The sequence below is a fragment of the Lissotriton helveticus genome, chromosome 4_1 (assembly GCF_964261635.1).
Source record: "Lissotriton helveticus chromosome 4_1, aLisHel1.1, whole genome shotgun sequence".
In the NCBI taxonomy this organism is placed as follows: Eukaryota; Metazoa; Chordata; class Amphibia; order Caudata; family Salamandridae; genus Lissotriton; species Lissotriton helveticus.
Window position 1 is genome coordinate 802334187 of NC_136063.1, and position 15682 is coordinate 802349868.

At 43.2% G+C, this 15682-nt stretch overlaps 1 protein-coding gene across 2 annotated transcripts in view; it reads right to left on the reverse strand.

Annotated features, from left to right (window-relative positions):
- Nucleotides 1-15682, reverse strand: part of ENOSF1 (enolase superfamily member 1) — a 238364-nt gene that overhangs the window by 37854 nt on the left and 184828 nt on the right. For both annotated transcript variants that reach the window (XM_078687452.1, XM_078687453.1), the window contains one exon: nucleotides 6741-6870. In XM_078687452.1, coding sequence (XP_078543578.1) covers nucleotides 6741-6870 — 130 coding nt within the window. The remainder of the gene's footprint in view (nucleotides 1-6740; nucleotides 6871-15682) is intronic.

The window sequence follows — 15682 nt, forward strand, 5'->3', positions numbered from 1 at the left end:
TGGTTCCGGGGCCCAGCTCTCTTGAAATAATAAAATATCAAAGGAATCAAGAAAATATCCCCAGTCATCTGAGGCTATTCTCCCTTTCAGTCCAGCAATGTTCCATGAAACTTCTTTGAGTCCCAAATCCTGAGTGGAAGGGGCTTCATGGTTCAAAGCCAACAACTCTCGTCCTAAATACCCACCATCAGTAGATAAAATACCATCCGGGGAATTACCCTCTATAACACTCCCAACAACCACATCCATCTTCGTCATCATATACCCGCCCTCCCGATTGGCTAGATATGTTATACTAGGTAGGTCGGTTTCCTCATGATCAAGATTACCTGAATGACTCTCTCCGCCAATTGCGAGACAGAGTCAATCAATACCCTCCAAACCAGAGAGTACTTCAAAGCGATTGAGAGAATGTGGAATAAATGGGGTGTGTGTGTTACTATCTAACGGAAATCTCCCATAAGTTTTACTGGGCATTAGGGGGTTGACATAGGGAAAGTTGTTTCTTTTGGGATAAAAATAACTGAGGCCCAAAGACTGCACATCCCCCATCCTCTTAAATCTAGCTTCCCTACGTATAAAATCCATCACCCAAGGATCCCTGGAATTAATAATGATACAATCACCTTCCAGGTCCTTTGAGCAGGGTCCCACCCAATTTACTCTCCTAACGCTCAATATCTCCGGGGCAGAAGAAGGTGGGAGGGGTCTGTTTTTATTTAACCAAAACAACACTTTATTTCTGAGGTTCCCATAGGATTCAGGTGTGTCCTCCCTAAGGGATGAGACACCTGTTAAAACAATCGTGAAGGGGGGAGCCTCAGAAGGTAAGTCGATACAAGGAAGGCCCTGTTTATGGACTTTTCGACCCAAGGCAGAGGGATTAGTAGCTTGGGTCCCCAATGCTCTAGTGCTCGGTTTGGGCACAGTGGTCATTTTCGAATTATCCCTCGCAAGACTCGGGGCTTGGGCAACTGTAGGAGGCTTGGTATTTTGCATAGTAACAGCTTTTAAGCTCCCACCCCTAGGTTACCCCAGCAGGATTGTTTGTAGCAGGCCGAATATTTGGTTGTTTAACAGAAGCCTGAGGTAGCCGCTTAGTTGAAACAGCGACACCCGGGGAATTGGATATACTAGTTGGAATAGGGGGTGTAGCTTGAACATTTACTAGCTTATTTAATATACCAGTATTATCTTTTACAAGATTCTCCAGTAAGTCCAGTTTCAAGTTCATAAGTCTAGTTCGTTTCAGTAATGGTAACATAAGTGTTTTTACTAGAAGTTCCATTTTATTTAGAAGACAGTCGTCTATACTAGAACACTCAGGGTCAATAACTAAGTTCCTATGTAGTAGTTGAGGAGGGGACATAGAATTAGATGTAACCAATACGGGCTGAGAACTAGTAATAGTTTCGGGGGCAGGGATGGGCAGGGGTATACTATTTATTTTAGGTATTTTGGAAGTACCCCCCTTCTGAGGACCCTTACTATGCTTCCTCTTACATGGCGCATTCCGTTGGAACTCTCCAGTAGTGAAGTCCGATTATATTGGACTAGTAATTAACACGCTGTCGCCACCCCCACTAGCTATGGAAACACTGGATTGTGAGCCACCCTCAGTTGAATTCAAGAATGATCTCTCAACCTCTGGATGAACATCCACCAACACTGTGTCCACAGTCAGAATAGGAATCATAGTGGATGTCTGGGGACTGACCGAAGTTGCAAGACGACCTATAGAAGAGCGCTTCCCCGTAATAAGATCTAGGGATAAGCGTTTTTCGGCAAAAGCTATCTCCTTTTCCAAGATACCGGTCGCCCTGGTTATGAAAGCATCTAGCGGGCCAGTTATCACCCCACTACAAGTCTGCAGTTGTATTGATCTTTCTTTCCCCGAACGTAAGGGCATGATTCAGACTAATAATAGTAACAGAAGGCAGCAGGTATTAAAAGCAACCAAAGATGAACAACGGGACCTCCTCAGATTAACTAAAGCATCAGGGCAAGACAAACATCAAGGGGGTGGCCCAACCCGACCTCGACCAACCTTGGACAGCCTCAGACGGCCCGCCCTTTGCCCGGGCTTAGCCCCGCGCTTTGGCCCGCGCGCGTCCCGCGGTAGCGTATTGTGTCAGGCTCTAATAGGGGTGGTAGGAGGAGTCACGGGAAGAGGCAGCAGGTGCGCGTGATGAAAGAGACGCGCTGACCTGTGGGCCTCGCAGTCCCGGACCCCCTAGTCCAGCAGCACTTTGATGACAGCAGGGAAAACGATATTTGCAAAGTCCCAATGAAGCAAACAGGTACAAATCCCTCGGTGGCGGCAAAATTTTACTGCGATCGGCTCCCGCGGAGCGGGGGCCGCGAGTCGCCTTTTAAGGGCAGCAGGCAGCAGGCTCAGCAAGGAGGAGTCACGGGAGGAGGCAGCAGGTGCGCGTGATGAAAGAGACGCGCTGACCTGTGGGCTTCGCAGTCCCGGACCCCCTAGTCCAGCAGCACTTTGATGACAGCAGGGAAAACGATATTTGCAAAGTTCCAATGAAGCAATCAGGTACAAATCCCTTGGTGGCGGCAAAATTCGACTGCGAGCGGCACCCCACTTAGAATCAATTTATTAAAAACTACAAGAAGATTAGTCGTTATTTTAACTGGCTGGGTTACAGTTTTAGGAGTATAACAATACAAAGTGTCTTGGCATCTGTCTGTTTACAAATCACATACCATGTTTCTATACCTAAGGTTACAGTGACATTTCAGAGCCAGAGAGAAAGACAAGTGGACACAAATCAGAAAATCACTAGTTTCACTGCCGATATTTGGAGTGAGTCTACATGAAGGCCTCATGTAACCAGGGCCGGACTGGCTACCGAGTGTTTTGGCATGCTGCTGAGCTGTGGGCTGATTTCACTGCGGTGGGGGCTGATTTCATTGATGGAGACCTGGATGTGCTTCGAAATAATTAAAGCAAAACGAATTTCGTTCAGTACACGCAGGTCCCCATCAACGAAATCAGCCCCCAGCTCAGCAGCATTCCAAAACACCCGGTAGCCAGTCCAGCCCTGCATGTAACCCGGGTATAACACACCGATTGAAGGCCTTTTCTGCATCCAGATGGTCATAAAGATTGTGAAATCTGTAGTACAATGTATATATAAAAAAAGTCATGCTTAGTAGCGTAAATCTTCCTTACTAACCACAGAAACCTTGGGTGGTGAATTTGTATACTGTTTTGGTGTGAATGGTATACAAATACGGCGCTAAGCGATATATTTAGTATTTGGATCCAACCTGAAGTGAAACATTTCAACCAATCACAGTAGGTTATAATAAATGACGACACAATGTAGAGGTGCAGGGGAGGGAAAACTGTGAGTACAGATTAATTTTCATATTGGTTATTAGTGAGACTAAGTACTATCGCCAGGAGGCATTTTGGTGCTAATGAAGAACCAGATATGCGATCAACAAAATGGGTAGGTTTCAAACGTTTATGTAAAGATAAATAATCTTTTGCAGTGTTCTGGAAAGGAGTTTTATAAAGTAAGAGCCAGCAATGAAAAGGTTGTTCCCCAATAATGTTTTCTTCTTGACTAACGTAATGGTCAAAAGGTATTATAAACTTGATCGAAGAGTTATAGGCGGAACATATGCCGTCAGTTTACTTGACAGAAAATATATATTTGAATATATTTAGCATTTTATGAAACTGAACTGTCAGTCATCTACGGTCCTAGGGGTTTTGTGAAATGTAATTATTTTTCTGTAACACGGTTATATGCATATTGTAGCTTTTAGAAAATGTTGATCAATGCAGGATATGTGGGTGGCATTTAGGTGCAATAATATCTGTATTGTTGGCATTGGTATAAAACATAAAACCCAATGTTCACATAAGTAATGCTAAAGACTTGACATAGATTGCTAGTGTAGTCTTTAGAGAAAAAAGAGGAGAGTGGAGAAGATAATACCATTCTGGGTAGGAAAGAGCATAACTAAGATGTAACTGTTCCTCCATTTACTGCCTGAGCTAGATTATCTATGAGAATGCCATGGTCTGCGATAGAGAAGGGCTCAAAGAATGGTGGAGGGCAGCATATTCTGACTTTAGGACTGATTCTGCGCCACAAGCTGTTCTAAATCCAGCTTGTCAGTCATCACGATGGTCAGCGATATCAGATTATATGACAAGGTTGTTGATACCTTTTATTTTCCTTTTTCCTTTTCTTTTTTCCTTTCTCCGCTTTTCTTCTCTCATTTTCTTCCTCCTTTCCTTTCTTCCACCCCTTCTCTAATCTTTCAAATTCAAAAGTAAAAATGCTAATTTATTATGGTACTCCTTGATTTTATTTCGCTCTCAACATTGGTATTTGATCCCGATAATGTATGATATATCAGGTTTTTCATCCTATGTTTTTCATGTACATATATTTTTTTTATTATCCTCTGTATTGGTATTTTATGATTGTTATTATAATTCTGTACCATGCGTTTTTTTACCTGTTTAAATAAAGCTTTCTAAACAAAAAAAAAGATGGTCAGAGATCTCAAAAAAGGAAACTGTCTATCGAGTGAGTGACATAATTCTGTACAGGTAAAGCTCACTTTTCCACAATAGTTGTATTGTTGCCAACTGAGAACATATCCAATTAGTTAGACACTCATTAGGAAGTTATCTACAGTTTACAGTTTAAAAAAAAATCTGTGTGATCACTGTCTTTCACTTTATTGCGGCTAGCTTTTCTCCTACTACATATAGCATATAGGGGGGGCATGGACACACGTGAAACACTACTGCTTAACAAAAACCGAACTCCAGCACTGCTGCTTTTGTTACTGGGGGCCGATATTGCAGTTTTGCTGCAAAACCGTCCCCAGTAAGAAAATCAGTCTCCACCTCAACAACCACCCCCCCCACACCCCCACCCTTCCAGCCTCCCAGGCATATGCCCAATGCCCGCTATGGCCAGTCTGGCCTTAATTGTCAAGCATTTTACTGACAAAAAAAATGGATTGATAAGTGCATCCATGCACTGCACACTGATTAAACTCCTTACTATTGAGCATTATTTAACACATAATCTGTTCATTCCTTCCGATGGAATGTATGTTTGCCTGCTCTGACAACCCAGCTTACTATTTTATTAATTGATGATGTAACATTCACTGAAAATTACCAGACAGCTGTAGGTAAGAATATCATCCTACCAAAATATCATACCACAAATATCGACAACCTAAATATTGACAAGGTAAGTATGTAAGGTGATCTTATATTTACTACTCTTAACTCTACATCTAGGTACTACCTTTAATATATATATATATATATATATAGATATATATATATATATATATATATATATATATATATATATATATATATATATATATATATATATATATATATATCCCAAGTAGTTGTGTACGCTTTCCCGAGAAAAGATTCAAAACATGTATTGGGAGGTTCTAGCTGTGGATACTGTGATTAAGAGCAAAGGCAGACTCAAAATGTATTTTATTGATTTTAAACCTTGTATGTGTTATGAGGCAAACATTAATGAAATTGTAGTAACTCTAGCTCTTAAACTATACCTGCACTTTAGATATATCTACTGTCGGGGTCACTGGCTTTGTATTTGTAGCCCAAAAGCCAACTTGGACCTGTTACTTTTATGCGTCATGTGAAGATCGTTTTAGTAAGTCATTAATTCGTAGATTGCTGCTTTCAGTCTGTAGGAAGAGTTGCTTCTTTTTATCTTTAATATTCATGTTTTTATCCATTGGTATGTCTTAACTTCTGTATTTTCCTCTTTGTCAACAGCTGGTTTGTTTTTATTTATGTACTAGCAGCCCGTCCCGACGTTGTCCGGGGGCAATGAGGCTCACTGCGCAGTCCTCCGGAGCGCAACCGCCACCGTCAGCGCCCCCAAGCAGCCGCACATGGTCCGCGTGCACAGACCTCCGGCAGCATGCCGCGTCCCAAATCCCCGGCCCCCAACCACCTGTGCAGCCGTGGGCCGAAGACCGGGTGACACTCACCTACCTTAGCCCACCGTGGGCACTGCCGCTCCTCAGCCTCGCGCTCCTAACCAATCCTCCCCGCGCTCCTGGCCGCTCCTACCCCCTGGGCATGTCGGACCTCTACCTTAGCACACTGCGGGCGCCGCCGCTCCTCAGCCTCATGCTCCTGGCCACTCCTCCCCGCGCTCCTGGCCGCTACTACCCCTGGGCATGTCGGACCTCTACCTTAGCCCACCGCGGGCGCCGGTTCTCCTCAGCCTCGCTGTCCTGGCCGCTCCTCCTCGCGCTCCTGGCCGTTCCTCCTCGCGCTCCTGGTTTACTTACTTTACTTTACCAAAATGTCTGACCGTGATGTCAGCACGTTCCGCACGCACGTCGTTAGCGCACACGCCCACCTCAGACATGGCGCTACTTCCAAGGGACTACTTTGGCAAAGAACGTACTTTTCCCTTCTAACATATATATTTTTTTGTTATATAGCCTATGTCCATCTGCTTACCCTGACAATTCCAATGATGTACTGGGTGTTTGGATTGGCGCTGTGGTTCCCGAGTTTACCTGCCTCAAAGGTTCCCAGTTCTCTCTTTATAATAGTAGTATAGATATAGATTTTGTAAGTTGTTTTTATTTTTGCTGTGCTTTGATGATCTTTGTGATCGAAATAAAGTATTTGTATGCATGAAACATAATTTTTCCAAGTAAATCGTTTCCAAATATCTTACTTTGAAATTTTTTGGCCATCAACATCACGGATAAGTTTTCATTGACACTTCCTAGTCTGCAGCTGTCAATCTGGAGGTATTGAAGAGCCTTGGCCTGGAGAAACTGCTTGAACATCACCCTATTGTGGCACTAAGAAAGAACAGAGCAAGGCAACAGTGTAAATTCCACTACATCTATCAAAGGCTAAACAAGATGCATGTCTGAAGCAAGATCAAAGGAGGCATAGGAAATAGATTTCACAAAACCTGATTGCAAAAACGAAATGTATGTCAATAGATCAAAAGATTGACAGACAGATTATGGCAAAAGCTGCTCAGCAACAAACTACCATTCATCATCTAATAACATCTATAATAATAATGGGATAGTGTAAGGTTTGAACAAAGGAACAAAATAAAACAACATTTCTGAGAGAGTGAGGGCTAGGAATAGAAGTGAAAGCTGACGAGTGTTCAGCTCACTGCAGAAAAATTGATTATTGTCATTTCAAGCATTTAGATTTCATATACTGGAGGATACAATTTGTTTACTTTTTGAACCTGAGAGGAGGACTGGTTTTCTAAGCACCTGAAAGTTATCTATCCCAGGTACTATAAGTTAAACATACCAGGTATCTTCACTAAGCATAAATGTATTTGATTAATTTTGTCATGCACACCATCTACCGTTTTATGCATTGTTAGCTGTTTCAATTACACTACATTTGAAAGAATTTTGTTTTTAAATTAAATTATCGTGTCACATGATGACTACCTTATGTGAGGAGATGAACTCTGAATTTCAGCAATATTTATGATTTTCAAAACAAAGCATTATTCCTTAATGGGCTGAATGTGGATTTAAGTAAGGAGTTACCTACAAAAGAATGTTCCAATTGGGATAAAAAAGAGCAAGCGCACAAGTAAAATTTACTTTGAGGAAAATCAGAAGCAAAAACAAAATAGTCAGAATATGACTGACGAGGAGGTATGGAAGCTCAGGTATGCGAGATATGAGATAGGGTGGAGCATAGAAGGCGAGGGTGAAGATTGAAGAAAAACACAACATCAATGCACAGTTAATGAGGAAAGTGCCGTAGGATTATGAAACGGCGGTATATTGAACAAGGGAACCCGTGTTAGGTAGCAAAGGACCTTGGGTGATTAGTCATTTTTTGAGGAACAGTGGTCCTTAGCTTAAAGAATACAAATAGTAGAATTGCAAACATAGACTTAAATAAGTACCATGGCGTAGTTTTCCAATGTCCAGCCGGACAAGGAACTGTTTATTTATAGTATTATAGAAGAATTTCTAGATACGTGAACCAAGAATCAAACAAACTGGGCACAAGCCTGTACCAAGTTGAAAGGAACAAACAATCAAAAAATCAAAGGAAAGAATAAGGATAGTTAGAGAACAGGCAAAAGAGAGTTGGAGCGAGTGGCGGCTTGCTTTTACAATCAAATCTTGTGCAAGCTCAAACCAACAGTAACTGCAATGATTATATGCAAATGAGGCATGCAGTACTATTAAAACAGTCGACGAACGTTTCGATCCCTAGCTCCTAATTTATACTGGGATCATCCTCAGGACAATTGTAAAGAAACTATTGACTGACCATTAGTAGCCTTCAATGAGTCGGCAGATTTTGAGTGCGCTCAATGGCGTGACCGGGCTGCAGCCAAAGCTAGCCAGGATCGGCTTCCAGGGGCCGTGGAGCCTTTGATTGGCCAAGTGGGGCTAGAATTTCAAAGGGACCTCGTGGGCTAAAATTTCGATGAAGCCTCGCAGAGGGGTTCGGGTTAGACCGCGGTTGCAGGGGTAAGGCGGTCCGCGTCACATGGATCCTTGACTGGAGCGTACAATCAGCTCGGTTGCGGGTGTCTTGCTCAATGGCAGAGTGGCTCTGCCATTGAGCAAGACACCCGCGACTCGAAATTTTAGCCCACGAGGTCCCTTTGAAATTCTAGCCCCACTTGGCCAATCAAAGGCTCCACGGCCCCTGGAAGCTACTAATGGTCAGGCAATAGTTTCTTTACAATTGTCCTGAGGATGATCCCAGTATAAATTAGGAGCTAGGGATCGAAACGTTCGTCGACTGTTTTAATAGTACTGCATGCCTCATTTGCATATAATCATTGCAGTTACTGTTGGTTTGAGCTTGCACAAGATTTGATTGTAAAAGCAAGCCGCCACTCGCTCCAACTCTCTTTTGCCTGTTCTCTAACTATCCTTATTCTTTCCTTTGATTTTTTGATTGTTTGTTCCTTTCAACTTGGTACAGGCTTGTGCCCAGTTTGTTTGATTCTTGGTTCACGTATCTAGAAATTCTTCGATAATACTATAAATAAGTAGGATTATGCAATGCATGTAAGACGCACACAAGAGTGCTAGGAGACTCAAAGGGTGCAGACTCCATTTTGTATTGTGGCAGCTGGAAGGAAAGTAAGGGAGAGGGTTGCGCATGTGGACGTAAGCTGGTGTGGGAGGATTTAGGAATATGTTAAGAACGATTCAGCTGAATCGAAGCAAAGACATGAAGTTTTAACACAGTGAAATGGCAAAAACGGACCGCGGTGTAAGTAAGAAATGGTCACTGTTAGGTTGGAAGTCGTCGGCATTGTGTCCATGTGACAACCTAAATCATATGGGATTTTTGTTATCTCATAAGATCCTTATGACAGACCCGGTATGTTTTCTTGTGTATGCGATCCTTGTCACAAGTCCCCTGTCAAATGCTGTACATGATTTTGGGATGGTGCTCAACAACAAAGAGGCATATTTACAAGGAAATAGTGGGGCGGGATCTGCAGCAAATTTTGCAGTGCCGCACTCTGCCATTTCCAAAACGCAGGGATGCGGCATATTTACAACAATACGGCACACTCCTGTATTTTCCCTTGCGCTAAAAATAGCTGCCTAACGCCAACACAGACACCCTTGCACCATAGTGCATGGGTGCCTGCGTTGCAGGGAATGATTGTTTAGGACCAGGAAGGTGTCCTTTCCTGCACATAAAAAATCAATAATGGCGATTTGTTACTACTAGAACTAGCAAATTGTCATTATTTAATATTATATTATAAATTACTACATCCCCATAGTGAAGAGGCCACCCACCTAATTTATAAAGAACCACCACGCAGGCGAGGGTTTATAAAAGCATTGGCAGGAACTGTCGTCACAACAGTTCCTGTCAGTGCATTGTACCCTGTGCTATGGTGCTGCAACAGAAGGACATAGCCCTGTAGCACAGAGTAATTTTTTTTTGTTTTACAAAAAGAAAATCCCGAAACTGGATTTTCTTGTTGTAAATAAAAAATATAATGTTCCCCTCGCCAAGGGAGGTTTCTCCTATGGCAGGGGAGGTATTATAATGTTTTACTGTTCCTTACTGCCTTGCCAAGTTTTACTTGCCACTAAGAAACAGTAATAAAGAGTGACTACATGTCCACCGATCTAAATTGGGTTGGAGGGCATGTAGCCATTTCTTTGACAGCCCTTACTCCCCAGGGCTGTCGGAGAAGTTTGGCCATGGCAGAGATAGCGAGTTTCCACACTGGCCAAACTGAAAGTCCACCCGCATTTAAATCTGGCAGGCGCACCTTCATGTTGGTGGTATGTATACTCTGCCGCTGCTGCAATGGAGTACACATACCGGTAACATATAAATCACCCCCTTGATCTTAATGGCGCTCTTCCAACCCAGAAAGTAAATTGCTGAGTCAGGGATGTGATGGAGTCCTTTACACCTCCCAACACAGGGCTAAAGTTGGAGGCCAAAGATAGCCAAATAATGAGGATTTCAGGTGTTATGGGTTACACACTCTATGCACATACTGCTGGGCAGGTCAGAAAGTAGAGTTGTAGAGCTAAAAGCAGAGCTGCTAAAAGCAAAAACAATGTTTTGATGTGTTTTTTGGTCTTCAACAGGTTTCAAGCCTGGTCAAGGGTGAAAGTGGGTCCAAAGAGTACCCCGTCAGGTTATAGTGAACTGCCAGGGGATGCTACATGGAAAATGTCATGTCCACAAAACAACATGAATTTGTGTTATTTTCCTCATGTCTTTAGGGAGGCCGCTATCAACACCGCAAATGAACATATCATGTGATGCATGCATACCAGTTGTCACAGCACACCAAATACACACAGCAGAAACTGAAGGACCCGATCTGTGGAGGACCGAATGGGAGATCAGTGGAATCCTCCCCACGCGCAACAAATAAATGGGCCTGCACCCCTCAATATAATGTCGTGTCACCAACCATGTGCCAAGAGCGTGCTAAGGAAACAGAAACCTCCCTTTTTACCAAAGGGGTATCATTTGGGTGTACTTCAAGCCAGTTCTCTCCTGGTGGAACATAAAAATAAATACTAAGTTCATTCAGTGGACTCCAAGACTGTTATAGAAGGAAAATTACAGCACAGTTCACCTATAACAGAACGCAGGATCGCACAGCTCTCTTTGCCTTGCAAATACATTTGTCCTTAGATTTACTCACCAGTAACATCAGTCACAGTTACTTAAATCATGTTATCGTTTTCCTCATTTGTTTTGTACAACATACAGTGAATTTTAGACAATTTGGAAAACAGCACGTCGTATATTATTTACTAATGCAAAGGAGGGGTCACCATTGATTGTTATGGTTAAATGTTCCCTTTGCTTAATTTGAGCCGGTGGTTATCAGTGGGGCCCACTGACCCTAATTTTTGGGGACTGGCGCTTATTTTCCCTCGCCAGACAGAGGCCGACAGCAAAAAAGGGTACAACACATCCAGGAAAAAGAAGGAGAAGAAGGAGAAAGACGGAATATCAAACCCAAAGGGAGAACACAGGAGTGAGCTAAAAAGGTATGCATTGTTTGATAGTAGATTGAAGAAGTATAAAGTGGATTCATGACAAAACAGCTTTGGTAATCAGAGTGCTTACGATTCATAGGACTGGCCCCTGAGCAGAGCCTCGGGCACTGGCACTTACTCTTTCACGAATTAAACACTGGGGTGGCATATTTACAAAGCACTGACGGAGCGCAACATTAGCTTTCTTGGCTTAATGCCATGCTCTGCCACTTCTGAAACGCAGGGCTGCAACTTCTTTGCAACACTACAGTTTAGCCCTGTTTCCCCTTGCACTTGCGCTTATTTCACCTGCCTAGCGCCAATGCAGGCACCGTTGCACCATAGTGCAAGGATGCCTGCGTTGGGAGGAATGATTGTTTATGTGCAGGAAGGTGTCCCTTCCTGCACATAAACAATCTTAAATGGCAATTTGTAACTTCCATGTGTGCTGCTTTGTGCAGCACAGATAGAATTGCAACTCGTCATTTGTAAAATGATTGTTTATGTGCAGGAAGGGACACCTTCCTGCACATAAACAATCATGCATGACGTTTTCCTGTTTCTATGTGTGCTGCGCAATGCAGCACACATAGAAACAGCAAAAACAAGTACAAAATAAAGCATTTCTCCTTGTTTCACCATGTTAAGACCAGATTTCTTTTGGTCTCAATTTTGCTGCTGCCTATTTACGCCACCCTTGTATATAGGGGCTGTGTCAAAATCAATGGGTGTTTCTGCGGGAACGCCCACTGCAACACCCATTGACCACCTCTTCACGCTAAGTATATTGTGAAAGGGAGCCTTATCTACAAAGCACCATTAAGCTGCGTTAGGTGGCTTAACACTGTCCCCCCGCTTCACATGTTACAAGGGGAAAGGATCATAGATAGGGAAATCACGGCTGCAGAGTGGGGCAAGATTCTTCAATCCCCTAAGAAGATTCTCCCAACACACGATTGAAATATATACAATTTAACTTTGTGCACATGTCATACATGACGCCCCATCGCCTCAATGTCACATATAGGGGAGAACTGCGAAAGTGCCAGAGATGTGAACACGTGGATGCAGACTTCATACACATGACTTGGGGATGTCCACTGGTACACAAATTCTGGGTTGTAATACTGACTAGGAATAAGGCCTCCTTAGGACGCAGGGTTGTCCCCCACGGTTGCGGTCTGTCTGTTGGGACTCTTCCCCCGGTCGCATAAATACAAAGTAGGGAACAGGCTAATAGACCTACCCTTGGCCCTAGCCAAAAAAGGATAGCTCTGACCTCGAAATCAGCCAAAGGGCAACAGGTCACAACTTGGAACCGCGAGCTAATCAACTGGGCTGGGGCCGAACGCAGAGCCCTTGGTTTGGAAGAATCTCGTGGAGTGCGACAGCACCCTATAGCAGATCAATGAAAAGAGACTCTGTTAGCTTGGGAAAACCCAACACAAAAAAGCGGTGAGGGTGAGAAAATCAGGAGCGCATCCGACCAGTGGCAAGTATCCGTTCACAGCAGCCCTTTATTAACAAAACAAAACACCCACATACCCATATTGAAGATGTTACCCCCCGGCACCACAGGTGTTCATAACAATCGCATGGGAGGGGAGTGATGGGCTGAGCACAGATGCAGCCGGTAGGCCTCACCGGCTAACAGCTCCAGGCTGGCAATCCCCCTTAGTAGATACCCCTAAACGCACATACACATCACTCTCCTGCACAAGTTTAGCTTAAAGTTTGGTTTTAATGTTAAATACTCATACATAAAAGGCATTGCTGGGCCCTGGTCTAGAAGCTGGAGGGTAAGAAGAACACACAGGTTGTCATATAAATGTAGAAAACCACAGTGGAATACTGCCTCTATGTGTTGACCCAGCCAGAAACCGAAGAAACAAAGCCTCATTATTTATCATCCTAAACTAGAAACGAATAATTGATTATATGACTCATATCCAAAATGATGTGTGTAAATGATAAAACTTGTTTGCATGTAAACCAAAGCACTAATACATAAAATGGCAATAGAAATATGTTTAAACAAAAAAGGTGGCTTAACACTGACTTGTAAATAAGGTGAAGTCCGTATCAGCACAGGAATGTCTTTAAAAGTGACGTTCCTGTGGCGAGAGGCGCTTTTAAATATGCTTCTTGATGTTCTAGAATGCCCCATGCCGCACATTGTTCAGATTTGTGGCTTTTGCCAGGAGATATGCCAGAGTTTGGCAGCCCAGAGCAGGGAAGACACAGGAATTACTAGTCAGAAGCTGTTATCAATGTAATTTTTCACCAATGGCTTTTTCTTTGTCTTTTGTATTGTTGTGTATGAAAAAGGTTGTCAATTCCATGCAAGGCTTCGATGTCAGTTTCATTATTTTTTACCAGCAGATCTCAATTCGCTCAGCCATAGCACAAGTGTGCCTACATCAGCACCAAAAAAAGACAGACTAGAGTGTGCTCTGTAATTGCCTTCTGATGAAAGTGTTGGAAGCAGGCTTTAGACCACGCTGCAGCACTGAAACAGCCAACCTTCAAATGGATGACCGTGTTCTCCTCTTCAAAGAAAGGACTGACCCAGGCCTCCTGGTCCTGTGCGACCTCTCATCAGTCGTCAACACAACAGATTCAGCTCTGATCGATGCCCTGATGGGACACTATCTAATACAGCCTACCACACCAACTGGTACCACCTCGTGTAAATAAGTTCCCAAAGAGCACAGAAACCCCACGTCTTCTGCAGAGTACCTCTGGACTCCATCCTTTCTGCTAGCATTGTTATCTCTAAATGGAACCCCTTGGATCCATTCTTGCAGATAGCCCCATTAGGATCCAACCATATGCAGATGATTTCAGACTCCATCAAAAAATATCCTAATCAAGCAACATATACAGACTTAAATCCTGCCTCAAACATATCCAATTTTGGATGTCAACTAATGCCCTGAGGTTAAACCTGAGAATAAATGAATTCCTCCTGTTTGTCGACAGTACCAAACAACCCCGCATTCAAGCCTGGCTCTCCAGCTTAAACCTCCTACACTTCCGCACTCCCACCCAGTTGACAGACTATGCACAATCCCTGAGCTTCACCCTCGACCACTGTTTCAACGCATTGCAAGGAAGACCAAGGTAGTTTGGTTCTAACCCTCCAGTGTGAAGAAAGTGAAGCCGTTTCTTCCAGAAGACTACGTCAGAAGAAATGTACAAGCCTTAATCCTCCAGTCCATATGGAGGCAATGCTCTGCTCAGTTGTCTCCCCAATAGCAGATTAGCACCCCGAAAGCAACACAGCTCTTCAAGTGTTTGATGAACTTCAATCACACCACCCTCACATTTAGAGACCTACACTTGCGCCTACTTTCAGGGCAGATCATTTTGAAGATGAAGTTCAACATTTCTTAAGCCCCTTGAAATCAAAACCCGAGCTGGGCTGGCAAGCACAATAGGTATGTCTGTGGGACAACTTTAGACCAGGACGCTGGGTATTGCCAGACTGGAAACAAAACATGGCAAGCAGGAAAGAAACAGAAGATAAGCCTTTTTTTCATGCAATCACGATCTGGACCGACATCCGATTAATAGAAACTCTCTTTCAAATCAGAAAAGAGCTGAAGACACATCTATACAAAGACCACTACCCAATCTATCAGTCTATGCTTCAATCTTCTCCAAATAATTGTATCTTCCTAGAGGCCATGTGCTCTGTTCAGGGCTCTGTTGCTGTCAAGCTAGGTTGACACTCTACAGATACTAACACATACATGCACAAGCAATGTTCACATCTGTAAACTGTGCGTTAGTTGGCGGCCACCTTATAAGAAAATTTCAAAGCTAGAGGCTGCATTTTGATTTTTACAACCCAATATACCCAGTGGCTGTGCAGTAAACAAAATGCTGCTTTCTTACTTGTGAAACTGCTGCACCTTTTCCTGCTGTGGTTTTCTGTTAGCTATCTCAAATATGTTTATGTTTTCCTGCCTGAGAGTCCATAAATACCAGGATACTGTTAGTTGTGTTTAGGATGCACTCTGCAATCTGGGTAGGTTTCCTGGGCATCTCTCTGCTTATTAGCCAGCCCCAATACAATATCAGTTTTCAGACTACTTCCTTTTTAGAATTTAGTCTC